This window comes from Balaenoptera musculus, chromosome 15 (assembly GCF_009873245.2).
Source record: "Balaenoptera musculus isolate JJ_BM4_2016_0621 chromosome 15, mBalMus1.pri.v3, whole genome shotgun sequence".
Classification (NCBI taxonomy): Eukaryota; Metazoa; Chordata; class Mammalia; order Artiodactyla; family Balaenopteridae; genus Balaenoptera; species Balaenoptera musculus.
In genome coordinates, this window is record NC_045799.1 from 35402074 (window position 1) to 35425459 (window position 23386).

Below are 23386 nucleotides of genomic sequence, written 5' to 3' on the forward strand. Positions count from 1 at the left end.
ACAAGTGACCACAAACTTAGTGGCTTGAAACAACACACATTTATTATCTCACAGTTTCAAGTGGGTTAGGGTCTCACCTGCCTAGGTTCTCACAGGCTGCAGTGAAGGTGTCTACTGGGCTGTGTTCTATGGAGCTGGAGTTCCTCCTGCAAACTCATTCATGTTGTTGCCACAGTTCAGTTCCTTGTCACCATAGGACTGAGGACCTTAGCTCTTACAGGACTTCCCTTTTCATGGACAATACAGGACAGAGCCAGCACGTAAGCATCTCTGCTGCTCTGAGTCTCTCACTCCTGGATCTCTTTTGAAAGACTCAGCCAGGATATCTCTCTTTCAGTTAAATTTAAGTCATCTGTTCAGAGACTTCAATGACACCTGCAAGATGCCTTCACATTTGCCATATAAAGTTACATAATCATGAGAGGAATAGTCTATCTCATTTGCTATACTCTGTTGGCTAGAAGCAAGTTACAGGTCCTGACTGCACTAAGCGGGAGGGGATTGCACAGAGGCGTGGATGTCAGGGGCAGGAGTCATGATGGCCAGCTTGGAATTTGGCTTGCTACAGGTGGGCAAAATGTTGGATTCCTGATGCAGTTGTTTAACTGACTAGCAATTGTCACTGAAGGTGTCCGTCAGTTCTCTCATCTGCAAAGGGGAGGAATATAATACTCATGACAGTGGTGCTGCCAAGACTGATGAGATAATATGGACGAATTATCTTACAATTCTTGGTATGTGGTTGGTTCTCTATTGTTAATAGTTAAAAGTATTATTGCTGTTGTTATTATTAATTATATTATTTGACTTTGCCTCTTTTAGTGATAGGAACCTTTTATCTCATTACAGTAATTTTTCAGTTTTATTTTATTGGCTCAAAACTGTCAATAGTTACAGCTCATAACACATGAACTAGTTCATTGCTTTTTCTCCATTTCAAATATTAATCTTATTGATATTTTGCATTTAACTGTGACATTAAAAGTAAAACCAATTTCCTCTACAAGTTGCCCCTTACTTTGTTCTCTTATTTTGTTTTATGAACTATCTCTGGAGTACTAGATTTTCATATCACGTTTTGTTTGTTTCTTTGTTTGCATTCTGTGCTTTTCTTCTAGATGCTTTCTTTACCTATCCATTTTTGGCTTTTCTACTGGGGTCTTTTCCCTTTCACTTAGAATGGGAACTATTACAAGAATAAGGGTTTATATGTACGCAGGACTCCCTGCTTGCTAAGTGGAGATCTCAGTTTAATATCTCAGTTGATTGAACAGCAGCCCACTGGGAAAGGTATTGCTGGCGTTGGCATCTCTGTTTGACAGATAAGGATTCAAGGCACAGACATCTGTGGTAACCGGCTTAATAATGCATACGTTACAAATGATAATTCTGAGAGACAACTTAAGTGTTTTGCCTTCTAGTTCTATGAAATTTGCACCATATTAAACCTAGAATTTTTTAAAATAAAGAAATCCAGATGTATCAACTTTCTTTTTTCTCTGCTGCGTTGGTATTGATGACCTGGGCATCTCATTTCCTTGGATGTTTCCTACTCTGAGTCTCCATTGCAGACTGGGAAAAAAAGAGAAAAATCGAGGCTAGGGAACAAAGACAACAAGAGACCAGGTGAAACAGGGTGCAAGGATTTTTTGAGAGGTATACTAAATACATATTCACTCCCTCAGAAGTGGAATCAAGTTAAGGAACAAAGAGTGTATTTTATCTGCTTCTCTTTAAAATAAAACACTTCATTAACTGACTCTAAAGTTGTTTTATTTAAACATTGGACATTTAAACATGTAATAAAACATATTAATGTCTTCTACCTCAGGGAAATCGAGGTTGAACAACTTAATGAATATACCACATGGGGAGGTATACATACCCAGCCATTAATATCTTCCCTATGTAGTGTTTATGACTGTAATCGCTGCTCTGATTATATATTGTGTGAACTTGAAGCACATTATTATACTGGGTGACAAATGGAATTTGGTGACAATGCACAGAAATTGGTATTCTGGAAGAGAGTTGAGTTTTAAATTGTATTCTTTCTTGAGTTTTCAGTGCATTTCATGGATCATCTACTTCACAGTGTGTTGGTGGCTGATGGATTGAAATCCTTCTGCTAAATAGTAAACATCAGAGACAATTTTGTCTTCCCTTAGCTCGTCTGTCTCAATTTTCTCATCACTCATTCAAAGTATCAAAAGTAAATCCTTGATTACTGTTAATTCACTTTTGTCCATACTGACCTAGAGAGAAGGCACATCCGTCAACACTTCAGGGCATGTATCGGGGGTCCTAGGAATGTGGTCTCCAAGCTTTGCAGGGGCCATTGTGGGCCTTGGAAATAACGGGGGTCTGTTAGTTCATTCTTCCTTTGCTGGTCCAGGTAGCCCACAGGCCTTTGGGCACCCCAACACCCTTTCCTTGTTGGATGGGCTTAGAGGCAAGAGAAAACAAATTTCCTCCTTTCACTCTTCTAAATGTCTCTAATGTTATGAAGTGTAACACAAAAGATATATAGTGTAGCATTTTCAACAAAAATAAAACAATTTCAATGATTGCTTGAATTTCTGAGCAGAGGCATTTATTCTACAGAGTAAAATTTAATGCTAAGGACACATTAGAATAGGAGTTAGTGGCATTTGTCATTCGACAGTTTATGTTTAATAAGTCAAATCTGAGCCTAGGTTATTCACCATTAGGCACACTTTTGCATTCAGTAGGTGTAAAATTTTTATTTGACAGTTCCCTATATAAAGAAATGACTGTTTTAAGTTCGTCATACAACGTAATATATGTAGTGTATAGTTTTATCAATCACGTTCATCTAAAAAGCCTTATAATAACAACCCTATGAATTAGTACATCAGTGCTTTTCAGTATGCTCCATGGACCAGTGGCAACAACATCACCTGAGAGATGCAGATCCTCAGGTCTGCCCCAGTCCCACTGAACCAGAAACTCTGATGAATGGTGCTCAGCCAATCTATGTTTTAACAGGTGTTCTAGGTGACTCCAACGCAGCCTTTGAGAACCACTGATATAGAAAGTGTTATCATACTCATTTTATAGATGATACAATTAATGCTAAGTGTGGTCTGATAATTGGCCCAATACATGACTAGTTAATTTTAGGGCCCTTCCTCCAACCCAGGTTTTCCACTTAAAAATCATGGGGCCTCCCTTTCTTAAAGAAAAGAGTAAAGGCATAGTAAATCCCATAAACTGGAAAACAGTAACTCTTAAATGAATTGAGAAAGGGACCATTTTCCTGCTTTCTCATCATGAAAGTGGGATGTTAAAACTATTAACACAAGAAAATTAACCTAGAAAAGTTTTAATGACACAAGTAACATTTTTGTGGTCCCATGCATTGAGTTCCTCATTTTCTTTTTAGTGGAGGAGCGAATAGCATGTAGTTAAATCCCAGAGGGGTGGCTGTTGCGTGTTAATAGAAGTGGGAGACTATTTTAATCATGGCTTTCTAACCGAATGAGTCCGTGGATAGATTTCCACCTGGGTCTTTCCTATGCCACATTACCCACGCTGAGAGTGCCCTGCGGTGGTTTTCCTGCACGCACAATTTTACATGTGCTCCAGAGTCGCTGTGGTATCAGAATGAAACCCTAGGGCAGCTGGCGCTAACTACCCCCCTGTGACTTGGGAAATGAATGTTTCCTCTTGAGCTGAAAGTAGAAAACAGCGTTCATGATCTGTAATAGAAAAGTCTATAGAATGCTGCCTGCTAAGGTCTATTTCCTTGTGAACTCAATTTGGGCTTTGTGTGTAAAAACAAATAAGTAAAGTTTAAGTCTATTGTTTATTCAACTGGAATTTCCTTGAATAGAAAATGTTATACAATTAGGTAAATGTACCGTGTATGTGTGCGTGATTTTTATTCTGCATATATATAAAACATCATGCCACGTTTATGGAAAAGTGCATCAAACCATCAAACATACATGTCAGTGTTTTATGAATAAGTACAAAGAGGACGTGCAGATAATGACTGCTAAGTTCAGAAGTGACTGATAACTCTCCATGCGCTTCTGCTGTGTGTCCAGAGTGACTTGTTTTCTGCCCAGGACTCCGGACTGTGCATTTGTAACTGCTGTTTCCTCTCCCTGGAACCCTCCCCACCAAACACACAGAATTATAAGGCTGGCAAACTCCTTTTCCTCCTCGTGCGTCAGCTGAAAAGATGCCATAGCCCTTTGTAGTCCACGTCTGCAGTGCACTTTGAAATGTCTCCTTTAGAGTATAATCATTGGCTTTGTGCATGAGCTCTTTGTATCTTGAGATATCATTCCTCAGTACCTAGCCTGTACCTAACACATTGCAGCATTCAATAAGTAATGCTCGACTGAATTAATGACTGGTATTTCCACTTGGATAAAGCCCTCAAGCCAGCATCTCCAAAATGCAGTATCATTTTGCCCAAACTTCCAAGTCCCAGCAAGGAAGCTGGAACCCCTAGAGCTGTAGATGCCTCCTGTCTTTCCTTTAGTCAATTCTACCTCCGTATCATCTTTTTCCCTAATACCTCTACCCTCATTTGGTCTCCTGTCTCTCAACACTCCACTCAGTTCTGGTCTTCTAGATTAAGCTTCTTCAAGCTTGGTTCTCTTCCTGTTTCTTCTCTTTCAACAAATGTTTTGGCTGCCATTGCCATGGAGATGAAGAAACCTGGGCCAAATGCTCCACCTCCTCACATCTGAATGCTTTGTATGCATTTGCCTAAGTGAGGCCTTGAGTCCAGCAGTTGATACCACTGGTTTCTAACACTCACTAGGTGACCTTTGATATTGTGGATGGTGTGTCCTTGGGGGAACCATGGCACCCATTACTCTGTCTTGCAAGATCCTTGCTGGGTTGCTACCTATCACACCCCAGGGTTTGGGAGGGTTTCCACAGAGTCATGAACAATAGAGAATGGGTTAAGGAATTCACTAAAATGGGGGAAAGCAAACTTACAAGACCAGTGTGAGCAAAAGAAGAGAAGGCACTGTTTCCTGTCCTCCCTGCAGCCCACGGAGAGGTGTGTGAGGCCAGGTGTTCTATTGGACCTGCTGTGTGGTTTGCACCCCAGTGGAGAGATTCCATCTCATCTTTGACCCTTATCATGCTGCAATCATGAAATCAACCTTAGGCTCAGGAAAATAGACCATTTTGCACCAAACATTTGGAATCAGGGGCAGCTGTTTGAAGGAATTGTCTGGGAACCCGTGGTGCCAGTCCTTGTAGATGTTGGGGCCTATGAGAAATTACAGCCACTCCTGTCCAGATGCAGTTCCTCCTGCTGGGAGAAGGGGGTAGATGCCTGAATCCCACTGGCTCTTTGTCTAGAAAACAGGTTGGATGGCTCTGCTTATTGCACCACAGTCTCATCTGGCTGGTGGCAGAGTTCACCGTACAACTTGGTGACGTGTGTGTCCCAAATTTCATGGCTCAGTGCCCTTAGCCAGACTTTCAGGGTTTCCCTCCTTTTGCCCAAATCCCTTTCTGGTCTCATCTCCCATGATTTTTCTTCATATGTTCTGTGCCCCAGCAATGGAATTCTGAATGTCGGCCATGTGGATCCCCTCCCCCACTGCCATTGTGCCTTCCCTTGTGGTCTTCCTCACTCTTGGATGCCCCCTTATCCCCCTGTTCCTCCCACCCGCTTCCCATGCATTATTCTCCTGCTCCGAGCACTAAGGGTCATGAAGACCTCAAGGTTCTGCCCGAACCACTGGTCCTCTCTTGTCTGGATATTTGCTCATGTGGTACACTCCAGCTGGGTGAGCCCCTTCCCTCCCCACTTCTCTTCTCTATGCTCCACAGACTTTTTTCTGAGCCTCTCAGGGAAAAATGATCTTTCCTCTGTTGACCGCACCCCCCACCCCAGCAGTTAACTTTAAAGTTGGCATTAGCATGCTCTCCCTTGTCTTATGCATATACTTTACTCCACAGGTCCATCCAGAGAAGCTGCCATATCTTATGTGTCTTGTACCCTAGAGTAACTTGCATGTTATAGGTGTTCAATAATATATAATGAATAAATGAGAAGATCAGGGCATAAGGGATGTGTGCAAAAGGCTGGGGTGCAGGTAGGGGAGGCAGGTCTGCGTCTTTACCTTGGCCAGGTGGGCTGGGTATCCTGTGAGCTGAGGGGAGCACCTCCTTCCACTTCCCCATCCTAATCCCCCACCCCACTCACAAATCCTCACCTACACTCAGAGTGACTCAGGATTATTTTTCAACAAGGGAACAGGAAGGCCTGATTCATCATGACTTAGGAATGGCTTGTAGGATAGACTGGGGACCCAAACCACACACAATATGCACTTCAAAATGTATTATGATATATATATATATATATATATATATATATATAAAACTGAAGAACTAGCAGTTAGCTATCTTTTTGTTTCCATTCCAATTCGATTGATAGGCAATGCAAGTAAGAGGAAAAATATCCCAACAGCAGAGAAATTTTCAGGCAAGTCTTAAGATAATATTATTTTTTAAAGTGTTTTCAATGCTATAAAACACAGAAAAAAGATCTGTGTGTATGCTTAACGATTTCACATTTTTGCCTTCCAGGAGACGGAGCTGTTAGATCTCAGCCTTGTCAAAGATGCCAGATGTGGGAAACACGCCAAGGCTCCCAAGGTAGGAAGTGGAGTGTAGTACGCACACCAGATGCTGCCTTGATTATTTAGCTGTGTCCTGGTATCAATTAATTGCCCCAGTTAAAAGTTTTTCTGTTGTAGATGTTATAAAACGCAATAAAACAGCCAGTCCTTTCAGAGACCAGTATGCTCTAAACACTACCATTTTTGTTAAAAGACGGAAACAACGAGCAAATATAGAGGCAGTTGGACATGGGGCTTGCTTTATGCCCTCGAATCTTATTTTTGTTTTGGAAAAAAAAAAAAAAACAGTGCCAAAGTTACTGGGTAATTCTAAATATTAAAAACGTGCTTAAAAGTCTTTGAAAAATTCCTTGAGCCTCGTAAGCATACGTGAACTAACCTTGTAGACAGATAAACAAGACCCTTTAGCTCAAATGCTTTGCAGTTGGAATCATTCCATCCATGAAGCCAGGGGGTGTCAAATCTTTCTGCAAATGTTCCTAGTGAACACCCGCAGACTTTGGGATCAGTTATGTGGAATGTCAACTAGCTTGGGTTTGAAAAACTTACTGAAGAAATATCTAAAGCAGTGTTTGCAGTTTATTTAGTTTTGGAAGATGGTTTAAAAATGTTGAATATGGGACTTCCCTGGCTGTCCAGTGGTTAAGACTCTGTGCTTCCACTGCAGGGGCCATGGGTTCATTCCCTGGTCGGGGAACTAAGATCCTGCATGCCATGTGGTGCGGTCAAAAATAATTATTGAATAAAACATACATATATTTTAAAAATTTAGATTATCTGGTAGGGTATAGTAGCAAGATGTGTTGACTTGCCATCAAAGTGGGAAACTACTCTTTACTCTATTTAAATTTTAGTACTTTAAAGACTTCTTTTGTAGCACAGAGAGAATATTGGCAAATAGGGAAGTACAGGTGCCATTCAGGGACTCTTGCCTCCTTCCATAATTGATATAAAACTAGCCATTTTCTATTTGAGTATCTACCTGCAACTTTTGTTTTATTCCTTAAAAGTCAAAACACTTTCTTTGACATCAAAAATTAACTGTTGCTGTGGAGATGCAGGAAGGGAAAAAGTCACCTACAATGATTATTCTTCAGATACCTAACAGTGCAGTAGTTGCTGGCAAATTTTGTCATAGAGCAAACAGGCAAATACTGCTTTTATTGCTGAAGGGGTTAAGATGATCTACAGGAAAATGTGGAAAATGAAAAGAGAGAAAAATCAGAATTATTTTCAAGAAGGTTTCTATAAGTGTTTCATGTGAAAATGGCCCATTATTTACATTCATCTCGTAGTAATACAATGGTATTTCAATGGTTTGGTCTTTCGGTTTTGTATCAAGCTTATCATCATTAATGCTTTGTTGATGATTCAAAATTGTTCAATTTGCAGGGTAGAAAACAAATTTTTTTCTTCTTCTCTCAACAACATTTCAGCCAGGTTTCATGTAAGCCTGTTATTGATAGTTCCGAGAACTGTATTGATAACAGTTATAAAGTTTGTCTTTCAACGCAAGTTTATTGGCCTAACTTGAAGTTTCATTGTCAATATTGGTTAAAGACAGTTGCCTACCCTCTATCAGACCCCCTTTGTTTCTGGGCTTAGGGAATTCAAGTCAATTCTTCTGGCACATGGAGACTTTCTTTCAGGCTTGACTCTTTTATTGCAGCCCACAGCCTGCTTATCAGTTATGTGTTTCATTTATGTACGTGGTTTGATAAATGTCTATTGAATGATGAGAAATGAACAGAACTAGGGTGTGTACTCTGCTCAGTTGATAAACCACTATTAGATTCTAAAAGGCTTCTACTGAGGACAGATTTCAACACTCAGAATGCTCTGGCTTTTACTGTTTTTTCCACTAAGATTTGCTTTCTTTGTGGATTATCCATGTGCTTGGCTTTTTTTCACTTCCTATTCCCTGCTGGGGTTCAAGCACCTCAATCTATTTTAATATTTTCAAAGCCGGGTTCTGTCACATGTTACCTGTGTGAAATTCCTGAGACTTCTTCCTCACTGGCTAAATAGTGATAATACTAATACTAATACTAATGCTACTAATAATAAATGACTACTTCATATCATTGCTGTAAGGATTAAATAAAATAATTCATTGGCAAAGATTTAGCAGAGAAGTTCTCAAATTTAAGAGCTTGTAGAATTACCTGGAGAGCTTTAAAAAAAGGCTGATCCTTGTTGTCTACTTCCAGAGATGCTACAAGAATCTAATTAAATGTGCAGTGTGGCATCAGGGTTTTGAAAAGTAAATTTGCCACAAAATTTGAACACTGCTGCCTGAACTCATCACCACTATATAATAAGCAACCATTAAGTAGTAGCCACTGTTGTTGGTATTATCATCATTATTTTTGTATTTATTATTATTAAAATTACAATTCAGATTTGCAGGAAGTCAGATTCATTTCACTCAACTTGGAAAAGTTGATGTTATAAAGAGAGATTGGAGCAGGGTCTTGGCTGTAAGGGGCTTGGTGGATGGACAGGCAAGAAAGAAGTAGGTATTAATACCAGTTCTAAAATCTTTAAGTTGCAAAAGAAAACCTTGGCTTGAACTGGATAAATAAAAAGATAATTTATTAAAAAATAATTGGAATGTATTGAACAATTCAGTGGAATTTCTGGGTTTAGGTGAAGTTGCATTCAGCTGCTCAAAAAAATGTCATCAAAGAATAGGTGCCTCTTTCTTTCACCAAACTGGCTTCCAAGGTGCTGGAAGGGATTCCCTTTCCATCCTCAGGGTCCCCGTGGTGGCCACCTCTGCACACCATCCCTTGCAGCTCCCAGCTTCCCATGTGGCAGCAGTTCTATGTGGCCGGGACCAAAAGAGAAGCTAGTTTTCTCCAGAGTATTCCAGAATGATTGCAGCATAGCCACCTCATAGAAGGGGGCATATGGACCGGAGGAGGAAAACTAAATAAGAGGGGACCATTGTGTTGGCTAGAACAGAAGCAGCAGGACAATTACAAAGTGTAAAGACACCAACCAGTATGGAGTGAGAAAAGCTTGGAAACTTAGGACAAGAAGGCAATGTAATATGAAGACAGATTGAGTGGAAGACTTTCTGCGGGGGCTTATAGATCTGAGAGGAAGGCAGAACATGTGTGGAGCAGATACTATTTATCAAAATACCCAGGCACCCTGAAAATATTTATCTGTGTATTCATATTATTTTTGTTTTTCATAGCATCTCATTATACAAAAATTCACAATCTAGTTGAAGATGAACTGTTTTCTATGCCTGCTGTGATTTGAAATAACATTTATAGGACATGAAAAAGCTTCTATGTGTTGCCCCGTTAATGAATTTTAAATGTAGACTCCCAACACAATGCATACGATTCCAGATCTGCTTTTCTGTACACAGCTTTTTTTCAAGTTATCAGTTTTGAAATTTCTCACTGGAGAGAAATTGGGAGATTTTTATCCAAAAGGAAAAATCACACTAAAAAAATCTTATCCTTTGAAATCTAAAATGTATTTATGTTTCCTTTCTTGCTCTCTCCTTTGTCTCCCCTTCCACCTTCCCTACCTTGCCACTCCCCCTCCCGCCCCCAGGTTTATGAAGCACATGTAAAGAGAAAGGTTCTGTGTTATATACATCTTGTCTATGCCATATACACATGCTCTCTGGATCTTCATTTCAAAAGGATCTTTGCTTTTTAAAGGAGTGTTTATCACTGTGGTTTCTGATCTGTTAGTGGCATAGCATTAATAAAATGAATTAGGCCTAACTAGAATGAAAAATATCAGTGTCTTGTGCAGAGCAAGTTTTCTGATACTTTTTTTGTGTGCGTGAGTGTATGTTCTAGAACACAACAAGAAGTGTATTTTTTCTATAGGCTATCCCAGAAAGTTTTCAGAAATGCTGCTGAAAAAGATAGTTTCTTTATCTTCAGGATTCTTAGGAATTATTTCATCCTTAGGAATGTTGAAAAGTAGATGGGACTAGGAAAGTGGAGATGTGGTTTTGGGTGCCCACTCTGCCATTAACGAGCTTAAGTTGTTCTTTCTATCTGTGCCTCTACTTCCTCATCTATGAAATGGGTGTCGGGGGAGCACATGATTTTAGGTGTGTAAGTCTTGTTAAGTATTGATTCCAACTTTTAAGGGCAGTTAATCAAGCCAAGGCACTCCATCTTACAGACTATAAAACTGATATCCAGCAGGTTTACATAACCTAAAACTTCTTATTTTTGTCATAGCAAATCAGGTGAACTTAAGAAAAAAAGTCGGGTAACATTTGAACCAAGATAAGGTCTTATGCAAACAAAAAGAAAAGAAAAGAAGAAAGACATGTCAAATTTTGCACGTGTCTTCTTGAAAGCAGTTCTAGGATTGCTTTGGACTCCTGAGGGAGTAATACCACAGTTACAGAGGCCCTCCCAGGTTTAGTCCATGAAAACGATGTGCCGCCTGTATTCAAGTCTCCATATGCATGCAGCAGTATCACTGAAAAATATGTCTATGGTAGTACTTTCAAGCTGTATTTTGTGCAAAGAAAACTGCTTCTTTTGCTTAACTGACAATTACCTAGTTCCTCCTATCGGTAAAAGGCAGTGTATTTCAAGTGTGTGATATTAATTTGAACACAGATACCTTGCATATATCCAGGTCACAATTAAATTCTAGGTGGTACAGGTACTCCCTACTTTTCGAAAGTTCACTTTACACCACTTCATTTTTTTTGAAAGGCCTACATTAGTATGTATTTTAGCTAAATGAAAGAAACCTGAAGAGGATTTTCACTTTTACAAAACATAGCGAAAAGCAGAAAAATAGCATTCAGTTTTTGTTTGCGGCTGAGGAGCGCTTATAGAGGTAAGCCTTGAGCGGGGCACCGCCAAGCTCCTTCCCTGGGAACTGTACTCAGCATCTCAGCATCAAGCCACCCCAGCTTTGTGCTGTGTCTGTGAGCATCTGTGCTTTATCTCAGTTTATTTTGTGCCTCCCTTAGCAAGATGTGTCCTAAGGTAATTGCTTCTTCACTTTATGCCATTTCAGCTTGTGAAAACTTTCACAGGGATGCTCTACTTTTCGATAATGGGGGAAATCTGTATATAATATCACCACAATCACATAGGTAGATTAGAGTAAAACTAAATTTAAAAAGCTGATCAGGTTTTGTTTTCTTAATCCTTATATAAAAATGATGGCTTTTCAATTTCATTATTGTTTTGACAAATGGACATTGAGTACCTGTTTCTGCCAGGCACTGTTCTGGGCACTAGGAAAACAGCAATGAACAAAAAAGACAAATAACTCTGTTCTCATATTGCATTCCTTTTCGGAGTAGGGAAGAGGTGGTAGTGGTAAACTGGCTTTCAATAAAAGAGAAAGAAAGAAAAAGAAAGGAAGGAAGGAAGGGAGGGAGAGGAGAAAGAAGGAAGGAAGGAAAGGAAGGAAGGAAGAAAGGGAGGGAGGGGAGAAAGAAGGAAGGAAGGAAGGGAGGGAGGGAGATGGAGGGAAGGGAGGAAGAAGGGAAGGAGGGAAGGAGGGAAGGAAGGAAGGAGGGAAGGAAGGAAGGGAGATGGAGGGAAGGAAGAAAGGAGGGAAGGAGGGAAGGAAATCCCTGATTTGTTGTGTTTCCTGGTTTCCTTTGGGTGAATATTCCGAACCTGATGGGTTTCAAACCACACTCTGACATCACCGAGAGTTGGAAAGCAGTATACACCACAGCCTTCAGCCCTGTGAGCAGGCTCTCTCCAGCACCCCTCTGGGTGAGGGAAACAGATAACTGATAAGTCCCACGGAGACAAATAAAGCAAGGACAGGAGACCATAGGCCATGAGTGATAAAGAGGCTTCTTGTTTTATTGAGCCCTAGTGGAGTAAGCTCTCTTGATAAGATGAGATCATATAAGCAGAGACATGAATTAAGAGAAGGAGAAGCATTCCAGGCAGAGAGGGCACAGCAAGAGCAAAGGCCCTGAGGTAGGAACAAGCTTGGCATATTTGAAGACCAAATATGAGGCCAGTGTGGCTACAGTGGAGTGCAGCAAAGAAAGGTGAAAGTCAGAGAGGCGGCTGAGGGCCACATTATTTTGGGCTTCGTAGGCCATGCTAATGATTTTGGCTTTTCCTCTGAGAGACATGGGAAAGGATCTGAATGTTCTGAGCAGAGGAGAGACAAAGATCTGACCTAGCTTTTAAAAGCATCACTGGCCACAGCCTTGAGAACAGACCACAGAGGACAAAGAAAAAAGCAGGGAGACCAAATAAATGGCTGTTGCAAATATCCTGGTCAGTGTTGATGATGATTTTTGACCAAAAGGTGTAGAAAAACACCAAAATCTGAATATGTTTTAAAGGCAGAACCACAGGATTTGTCAATGCATTGGATGGGAAGTACGGGGAAAAGAAAGGATTCAAGAACAAGTCTGAGTGCTTTGACCTGGGAAAGTGGGAGAACTGAGTTGCCATATCCTGAGATGGGAAGGAAGAAGCACATTTAAACAGAAAAATTCAGTTTGGTTTTTGGATATTTAAAGTTTGAGATGCCTATTAGACTTCTACCTGATATATTTGGATCTACAAATCTGGAGGTCAGGGGAAATGTTGGCCATGGAGTTATAAATAACTTTGATTCTTTAAAGCTCAAAGCCAAGGGAGGTCTCCTAAGGAACGTAGGTGTCCAAGAAAGTTCTGATATCTAAACCCTGGGACCTCCAGCATTTAGACTTTGAGGAGATGAGGAGGAACCAATAAAAGAGACTGAGACTGGTATATTCCCCCAAAGAATGGAAAGCAGGAACCTTAAAGATACTTGTATACCCGTGTTCATAGTAACAATACTTACAGTGACCAAAAGGTGAAAAAACCCAAATGTTAATCAGTAGATGCATGGATGTACAAAATGTACTAGACACATACAATGGAATATTATTCAGCCTTAAAAATGAATGAAATTTTAACACAAGCTACAACATGGATAAACCTAGGAGAAAGTATGCTAAGTGAAATAAGCCAGACACAAAATGGCAAACATTATGTGATTCCACTTATATGAGGCAGCTAGAGTAGTCAAATCCATAGAGCAGAAAGGAGAATGGCGGTTTCCAGGGGCTGGTGGGAGGGGGGAGGGGGAGTTACTGTTTACTGGGGACAGAGTTTCAGTTTGAGATGACGAAAGGCTCTGCAGATAAATGGTGGTAATATTGCACAACAACCTAAATTTACTTAATGTCACTAAACTGCATCACTTGACAACCATTAAAATGATAAATTGTATGGTATATATATTTTGCCACAAAAAAAAAAAAAAAAAAAGAGAGACTGAGAAGGAACAGCCAGTGAGGAGGGAGGAGAATCAGAAGAGAGCATATCTTGGACACCTAAAAAAGTATTTCAAGAAGGAGGGAGTTGTCATTTGGATAAAATGGTGGAATTTCCTTCTAGTCCTTTTTTTTTTTTCACTTTTACATACCTGTAACTTTATTGAAGTTACCATTTTATATATGCTTTAAATGTTTTCCCTATATCAATAGCATCAAATAGGTTATTTATTTAAGGGCTGTCAAATCTTCATAGCTCATCATAGGATCTGGATGCCAATATGTAAATCTCATAATGAGCTGTTATTGGATGTTATACAACAGTGGTTTCAATGAATCATCCATGAGTACTGGAGTTGTGCTTTATTTACTGTCCCCCTTTGCTGATTATAAGCTAGTTCCCTGACTTTGAACAGATTTCACCGTTGTGTGAAGCCGCAGTCATAAAATTTGGTGTAGATGTTTGAGGTTTACTAAAGAATAAGAAAACCCTTTATACAACAAAATAAAGGTTTCTCTCTCCTTCCACTCAGTTGCTGAGGAGATTTACCTTCAGCCCATAATCTTGGTGCCAACTGTTTCTTAATTTACCTGACATGGTGCAATAGCTGATTTGGGGGGGGGGGTGTGCATTTTTTTGGGTCATTTTGTTTACATAAATGTTTATTTACATCTTTACAAAATGGAGAAAAATAGGGCTAAAAATCCACAGAATTATCAATGTGTGTGTAATGGTTTTGACAACTATTCACATTTATCTCCAGATGTAAATTATATGGCATAGTTCTTTTTTCATGTTCATTAAATTCCATAGATGTCAGTGGTTTCCTTGGAAACAAAAACCTTTATATAACTAGTTGGAGATTTGATAGCAGAAATATCAGGATGCTGAGGGTGTTAAGGAATGGTTCTCTTAGTAGATCTTTGCATTTAAAACTCTTCTGTCTTTTCCACCTGCCCCTCAACCTCATGGCTGTTCAATAGTGAACAAGAGAAGATTTTTAAAGCTACCATTAAGGTATAGAATATCTTCTCTAACGGTTAAAAACTTTTAACTTTTTTATAAGCAATCGCAGCTAAGTCTTGTCTGGGATGTTGATATAAATTCCCAAATTTGAGAAGGCGTTGGATTGTCTCTTATCAACAATTAAATTTGAGCATTTGAGTGATGCCGCCATTACTCAATATATATATGTGTGTGTGTCCATCTGTAAAATATGGTGAACTAAATATGTGTATGGCTGAATAAAGATTCCATTTTGCTTTTAATAATAGCAAGCATCTGCCTTAGTATCTACTGCCACAGAGTTCAAAAGGCACCTGAAGAGTTGTGGAAGGGGAAGGGGGAGGCCACAGTTCTGGCAAAGGTGAATAGTAGGTGAAAGACATGGCAGCTAAGAGCATTCTCACGATGGACCCCTTGTTGAAGACAGGATTAGTTCCATGCGTTAACTAAACCCCAGGTCCTTTCAGAAGGTTCTGACTCATTCTATCATTGCTTCTATCTGGTGTAATTTCAATCTAAATCCAATCTGTGTTACATACAATGGTACAGAGTTGCATTTTGGAAACATTTCTCAATTTTAGTTCTTTTGAATGAAATAATACGCCACCTTGTGGATATACTTGATATTAATTTCTTAAGTTAATTAAAAATAGTGAACTGCTCTCTAAGCCAGGGTTTTCAAACTTTGGTTCTAATATAGAGATATGAGAGGCACTGGAGGAGTTTTTAAAATCTCGATGTCCAGGCCACATCCATATCAATTAAATGAAAATGTCTGATGTGGGGCTTAAGCATCAATTTTTTCTTTAAAGCTCCCCAGCGATTCCTGTGTTTAACCAAGTCTGAGAACCATTGCTCTCAGTAAAAAGAGTATCAGCTTAAATGGATGTTTCTCTTTTTAAAATAAGGACTTTATGCAGTAAGGCATTGAGAACTTTCCTACAACATTCTCTTGTCAAAAGGACTACTTCTCAGTCTAGTCTTCCTTCAACTTGCCCAGCTATACTTAATATAATAAGTGTGCCATAGTACTTGTATAAGAGGTTTCCAGCTGCCATAACGAAGTACCAAAGACAACGTGACTTAAACAACAGAAATTTATATTCTCATCATTCTGGAGGTTTGAAGTCTGAGATCAGGTGTTGGCAGGCTTGGTTTCTTCTGAAGCCTCTCTCCTTGGCTTTTAGATGGCTGTCTTTTCCCTTTGTCTTCACATGGCCCTCCCTCTATACCTATCTGTGTCCTGGTTTCCTCTTCTTATAAGGACCCCAGTCACATAGGACTAGGGTCCACCCTAATTACCTCATTTTAACATAATTAACTCTTTAAAGACTTTATCCTCAAATATAATCACACTCTGGCAGGGGCGGTTAGGGATTCAACATATGAATATGGGTGGGGGTAGCACAACTCAGCCCATAACAGTATTTTCTCACTACATTACAAAGGATTATTTCACAATAGATCTAATATAAATAAGTCGATTTTTTTCTTTTTAATCAATAGTCAAAGTGGATATAAATGTGTAGCTGGAATCATTTCAGAAATAGACATTATTTATTGCTTTTACAGAGGGCCTTTATTGCAGCTTATGTTGTTTTTGTTTCATCAGCACATTCATACCCATTCTTCTATACCCCAGACCCCCAATAAGTGTCTTTGCACATCTAAGTGCCTAATACAGTGTAGTCATTATGTGTACAAGCTTTTGGGTCAGATGCCCAAGCCTCAAAGCCAATTACTAGCTATATAACCCAGGAGGTTATTCCATATCTCTGAGATTTAGTTGCTCCATTTGAATTATGGAAATAATCTCTATGTTTATCTTATCTGGTTACTATAAGGACTCAGTGTTACAATGCATGTAAAGCCCTTAACACAGCTCTCATGTCTGTTGTATGTGTTAAATACATTTTAGCTATCATCCTTAATGACTTTTAGTAAGTAAATAAAATGTATAACTGATGCTCATGTGATGTATTGTAGTAGGCAAAAGCATGTTAGAGTTGCATAATTTACCTATTTACAGTAGAACTCAGGTACTGCTATGGGTTACTCCACATGAGAGATTTATACTTTTGTAGCTTTACTTAAACCTACCTGTGAACATCTATTTTTATATATTAACTGTAGAAAACTCAAAACACATTTATCTTTGCAGCCAAACCACTGTCCACAGTGAACTATCACAGCAACCCATTGTACTAAGATTTACAGTTCTTATTTAGAAAACTGCCTAGATTTGCAAAGAGTTAAATAGATTTTCCCAACAATCAGAATAATTTTAGAGCAATTTACTTTCAGTTAAGAACAGTTAAGAACATGTTGGTATCTTTTTCTGCGCAATGAAACCGTTGAAGTAAAATTGGAAACACTGTTTGGAAATGGAAGACCAAACTTAGGGTCAGAGAGACCCAAATTCAAATCCCAGTGCACATATTAACTGAGGGATCCCAAGAAGGTTTCTTAGCTTCTCTGTGGGAATAATACCCAGTAGATAGGGTTGCCTGGTAGGTTGGAATATAGTTGGTAACAAGACACACATCCTAATATTGGACACACTTTGGGAGCTCACTCCTTGTGACTTAACTGCCTGCCTGCCTTGGGTTCAATGTTGGTTTATTCTTCTTAGCACTCAGTGAGTCTGATGGGTAATTAAGCATATATATTACTTGAAATACCTTCTTGTTGGAGATTAGGTTCTGTAGTATTTTTCACGTAATTTGACACATGCCCAACAGGGAAAAAAACTGGAATGTAATTTGACTCATGATATAAGAGAAGAAAAAGTTGGGGGAGTAAAAGGAATGTTTATGACTACCATGGAGTCATTGTGAGAATTAAATGATGCATATACCTGAAATGGCTTCGCCAGCCACAGTGTGCTAGATAGTAATATTAATTTGTGAGCAGCTTGGTAGAATGGAAGGAATTTAAGAATATGTACTAGGTCTTATTGTGTAGCACAGAGAACTATATTCAATATCCTATGATAAACCATAATGGAAAAGAATATTAAAAAAGAATGTATATATATGTATAACTAAATCACTTTGCTATTCAGCAGAAATTAACACAACATTGTAAATCAACTATACTTCAATAAAAAAATAAATAAAAATAAAAAAGAATATGTACTAGAAATTCATTTTTATCATCCTTCAATGGAAAATGGCTGAAAATTCCTAAATTCCTTCTATTTACCACAAAAGCATAAAATCCCAGATTGCGGACTTGGAATGTGATACCTAACACACAGTAAGGTATTTTCATGGATGAAAGAATACTTTCACCGTAGTTTTTCTCGTTCCTTGATGTGAACACAATTAACATTCTTAGCTGTCTAAAATGTGAAATTTCAAGTGCCTGAAGAAATAGCCTTGATTTTATGTAAAGAGTGACATTTAAAGGACAAAATAACATAGTGAAATATTTGCTACTTGATAGATCTTTGTTAAAGGCAGAAATAAAGTTTTCTAAGGCTACTGAACTTAACATCCATAGAGATTTATAGGAGATGGACTAGCCTAACTAATTAAGGAGAATATGTGTTATTTGCCTGTGAAACAGGATCATTGGTTCTAACAGGTCAGAAAATTCACATTTCAGTCTCACACACCAACACATTTTCTCCGTGCCATCCTGATATTTCTTGATACTGTAATTTGTATTCAAGCTTTACCGATTTCAGGAAAGACCAGTGGAGCTGGAAGAAGAGCTTGTTGATCACTATTGGCTGTGAATGGATGTAATGTGAAGATGATTCACTTTATTTTCTCTTAGGGACAGAGAAAACTTTAAAAAAAAATAATTAACTCAGTATTTCTCTAAGTGAGTTCCTTGAAATACTAACAGTTGTTATGAGATAAAAGTGTCAGATAAGTTTTGTGGATGTTGTTTCTTTACTACAGGACTTCTCAGAGCCTATGATGTGTTAGACATGGATCGGGGCCATTTTCCTTTTTTTTTGGACAACAGGCCCCTTTGTCAAGCATATCTCATAGGACTACTGTTCTGCTGAATTAGCTTTGGTGAATGTTTCTATCGTCAGTTCTTATGAAGTTAATCGTACTCCATATTGGGACTGGAACACCAGTTTAAGAGCGGTGCTTGTTCCTACAATAATGCAGATACCTAATTAGAGATGTTTAAAAACCAAATTCTTGAGTGATCTAAACCATATTTTTACCTTTCTTTAGGTAAAAATCCCTTGATGATATACAATTGAATTTTATCTTGTATTATATCGTGTATTGTTTTTAATTTTAAACTTTATTAGCATTATCCCACTCCTTTTTTTTTTTTTAACATAGACCTTGGCTTATGACAGAAGGTCATCAGCATTGCCAATACCTCATTTAAAACACAAGAGTTTAATTTATTTCCACAGTATCTGGGATGTAGTTTGGCATTTAGGCCAGCTTAATGCATGGTGCAATGCTAGGGTGGGATTCCAGGTCTACTGATAATTCTGGAGATCAGTTTCCTACAGCTTTGCATCTTATCATTTGTTTAAAACTGATACCACTTAGATTTTTGGAAAGATCTGAAGTCAAGATAAAACTTGAATTGAGGTTAAATTAAAAGTAAGTAAGAGTTGGGCTTCCCTGGTGGAACAGTGGTTAAGAATCTGCCTGCCAATGCAGGGGACACAGGTTCGAGCCCTGGTCCGGGAAGATACCACATGCCTTGGAGCAACTAAGCCCGTGCACCACAACTACTGAGCCTGCGCTCTAGAGCTCGTGTGCCACAACTACTGAGCCTGCGTGCCACAACTACTGAAGCCTGTGTGCCTAGAGCCCGTGCTCCACAACAAGAGAAGCCACTGCAATGAGAAGCCCACGCACTGCAACGAAGAGTAGCCCCCGCTCGCCGAGCTGTTGCACACAGCAACGAATACCCAACGCAGCCAAAAAAAAAAAAAAAAAAAAGTAAATAAGAGTTACTTGGGGAGCAATAATTTTTAAAACCATCGCTTCTTCCTGGTTCCCTTGTGGGTGTGTGTGTGTGTAGTTGGGGCCGGGTGGGGGGCAGTGCTGATTCTCTGATCACATGAATTGACTTTAATGCTCTGAAAATGAGGCTTTAACTCTGGAACCTCATGTTAAAGGGACAGCAGTCGTTCAGAGCCCCAACCAGTGTTATCTTTGTGGCCACAGTTGGTCATCAGTTTCTTCATATCTTGATTTCCTTATTCATAAAATGAAGTTCATAATACTATTTCTCAGGGTTGTTGTGAGGATTAAAGGCCATAATATATGTTTCATAGTCAGGGCTCTGTAACCCTAGCTATCGTTATCCCTTAAACTAAAGGTCATTGGCACATACATTTAATAGACTTGAACTCAGGGTCATTATTTGACAAATTAGACACTTTGCTTAATCAGCTATAGTTTCAATTTTTTCCTTTAGTACTTACATTTGCCGTCTATATTATGCAGTCTTTTCACTTTCTGGCAGTTTTCAATTTTAATCATATCTTGAACAACATTTAAAAAAAACTTTGCTCATTATTCATATTTCAAATATTTAATTTTTAAATTGGACATTTCCTTACAAGAAGTTTTCAGGATTTGTAATATCTGGTCAAAAATTGCCAAGCATAACTTTTCTTTTTACAAATATTAATTAACAATTAAATTTCATTGTTTTTAGTTGAAATTAAGTATGTCCTTTTGTATCTGTGCATGAATTACATTTGCTTTCATCCTTAGAGTACCTTAGTGTGAATTTAATAAAGAAGTTTCATGGGTTGGGACATACACAAATATCTGAGAAATTAACTATTGACTTGATTATTTTTGCCATAGGTAAACCCCTACTGTCTAAAATAGGAATTAATGAGCGAGATTTATTTTTTTTTGTTGGGTACTCTGAAAACATGCTTCTATATTAATCAAGTTCCACCCATGCAGTTTTATTTAAAGATTAAATAATTTAGAAGGCATTGTCTACATATTTTTACTTACAAATATGGATACCAGATGAAAATCTAAATAAAATTAAGATCTCGTTAGTTTTGTCTCACACATATGCTTAAGTATGTCGAATAGCTGAAAACTGAAAATCAACTTCTTCGTTTACACATTTTTAAAGTCAATAATGCTTTCAAATAAATTATCAATGTACATATTGAAAAAGAGAAGCTCTTAGAACATCAGAAATTAAAAGATAATTGAGTGAGATATTTCATGAGTTAGTGGTTGATAGAAATTTTGGAAAGTGTGTTAAAGAATAAATTGTGTCACTAATAGCAAACTAGACTGGATATCTAATTTTGTGGTTACCTGCTCAAAATTTCATGGTTCCTATTGATAGTTCTTAGTCAAATAATTTATTTGAAGGATACTGTAGAGCATTTGAAATACTCTAGAGGTATAACTAGAGCCCTCATTTTTTTCCATGAAAAAAAAAGTAAATTATTATTCCAGTGCAAAAATTACAAAAAGCCATATAGATTGATTTTCTGCTCTGTAAATATTTTCCCCAGATACTTAAGTTTGCTACATTACTCTAAATTCTTTAAGTAAATTCTTACAAATGTTCTAAGAACCAAGAAATTCATCAAGCTTCTTTTAATCACATTTTAAAATGTTCTGCTTTTAATTTACCAATATTCATACCCAATTCAAGATTATGAATCGAGAAACTATAAAGTTACAAGAGAAAAATAATATATTGTGCTGAACGAGACCTTGCCTTTGTAAGTTGAGCTAGTTTCTCTGGCAACAAAATGTTACATGATAAATCATGTATCAAAAACCATATAGTTTTGGAGGCAGTGAGGAGCAGGAAATTCAGGGCTGTCATCTGACTTCTGTTGATGGTATCTTTGCCACAATGAATAAGGTGTGGCCTCGTTAACTCAAGGGCAGAAATTCAGGCTGTGGTGAATCCAAGTCCATTCACAATATTTCCTTTAATCATAACAAAACATATTGCTTTAATCGCGTTTGTTGGTATTAGTTGCATGTGGCAAAAATTTCATGCACTATTAATTCCTTTTTTTTTTTTCATGCACTATTAATTCTAACCCTACATTGGAACACTAGAATTATGCCGCCTTGGCTCTAAATAAATCCTCTTGGCTCTGACTGAGAAGAGAAAACCAATTATTTTAGGGGCCAGTCCTGAATTATTGCCTTAATACAGGCTCAGTCACCAACAAAGGGAGCTTGCATAAAGAATAGTTTAAGAATAAGTTGGAGGGGCTTCCCCGGTGGCGCAGTGGTGAAGAATCCGCCTGCGAATGCAGGGGACATGGGTTGGAGCCCGGATCTGGAAAGATCCCACATGCCGCGGAGCAACTAAGCCCATGCGCCACAACTCCTGAAGCCCACGGGCCTACAGCCCGTGCTCCACAACAAGAGAAGCCACTGCAAAGAGAAGCCCATGCACCGCCCCCGCTCTCTGCAACTGGAGAAAAGCCACGTGCAGCAACGAAGACCCAACACAGCCAAAAAAATAAAATAAATTTTTAAAAAATTACAAAAAAAGAAAAAGGAACAAGTTGGAGAAAGTGATGGAAAGGGATTCTGTCCTCAACTTTGGCAACACTGAAGCTATCACAAAAAATTCCTTTGAAAAAATACTTAAATTGCCTTAAAGCTTGAATAATTCCAAATACACAAAAGAAAAACCCGGTCATGTGTTTATCTTCCAGAAGATCACACTGTGTTCATCTATGCATTTGCATATATGACATAGTAAAGTTCTTTTATTTAACATAACAGCTTAAGTAAGGCCATGGTGCTAATTATTTTTTTCATATTTATCACTTCTATGGCTGAATAATAATCCATTGAAATCATGTGAGTATTTACCATCAATTTACTACTGAATAGTTACACAATTTCCATTTTATTTTTATTATAAGTAACTTTGAAACAAACATCTGTCATTTTGCATTTTTCTTCTCTGTTGTTATTTCCTTAAATTGTAGTCCTAGCAATGGAATTACTTGTTCAAGTGCATCTGATTTAACCCATTATCATAGGGTTCTTCCTCATTTTCTCTCCTTAGGGCACCCTGTGGGGAGGCCATGCACTCCCTGGTGTACAGCCAAGGAAGGAACTCCATGTTGGTCCTGGAGATCTTTTTCATTCTTTTATATGGCAATATATTATTCCACTGCGTGGTGTACTATAGTTTATTCAAACAGTCTTATGTGGATGAACATTTAGGTTGTTTCCAATATTTTACTGTGCGTATGAGGCTGCAATTTAAAAAACAAAACAAAACAGAAAACAGCTCTATGTATGTCTTGTCATACATATGCAGAGGTTCAGTTTCAGGGTAAATTCCTAGGGTTGGTTATTTTGCTAACTTCTCCTTCATAGGGTTTTTGCTTTGTTTCGTTTTGTTTTTATCATTTTCTATTCCCCCTGCAATGTATAAGATGATCTTTGCCCCCTCACCCCCAGCCTTAACACAAAGTATACT

The 23386-nt window shown here is 38.4% G+C and overlaps 1 protein-coding gene across 3 annotated transcripts in view; it reads left to right on the forward strand.

The window, feature by feature from the left end:
* PLCB1 (phospholipase C beta 1) overlaps positions 1–23386 on the forward strand; it is a 700435-nt gene that overhangs the window by 240623 nt on the left and 436426 nt on the right. For all 3 annotated transcript variants that reach the window (XM_036826676.1, XM_036826677.1, XM_036826678.1), the window contains exon 3: positions 6595–6663. In XM_036826676.1, the coding sequence (XP_036682571.1) occupies positions 6595–6663 (69 nt within the window). The remainder of the gene's footprint in view (positions 1–6594; positions 6664–23386) is intronic.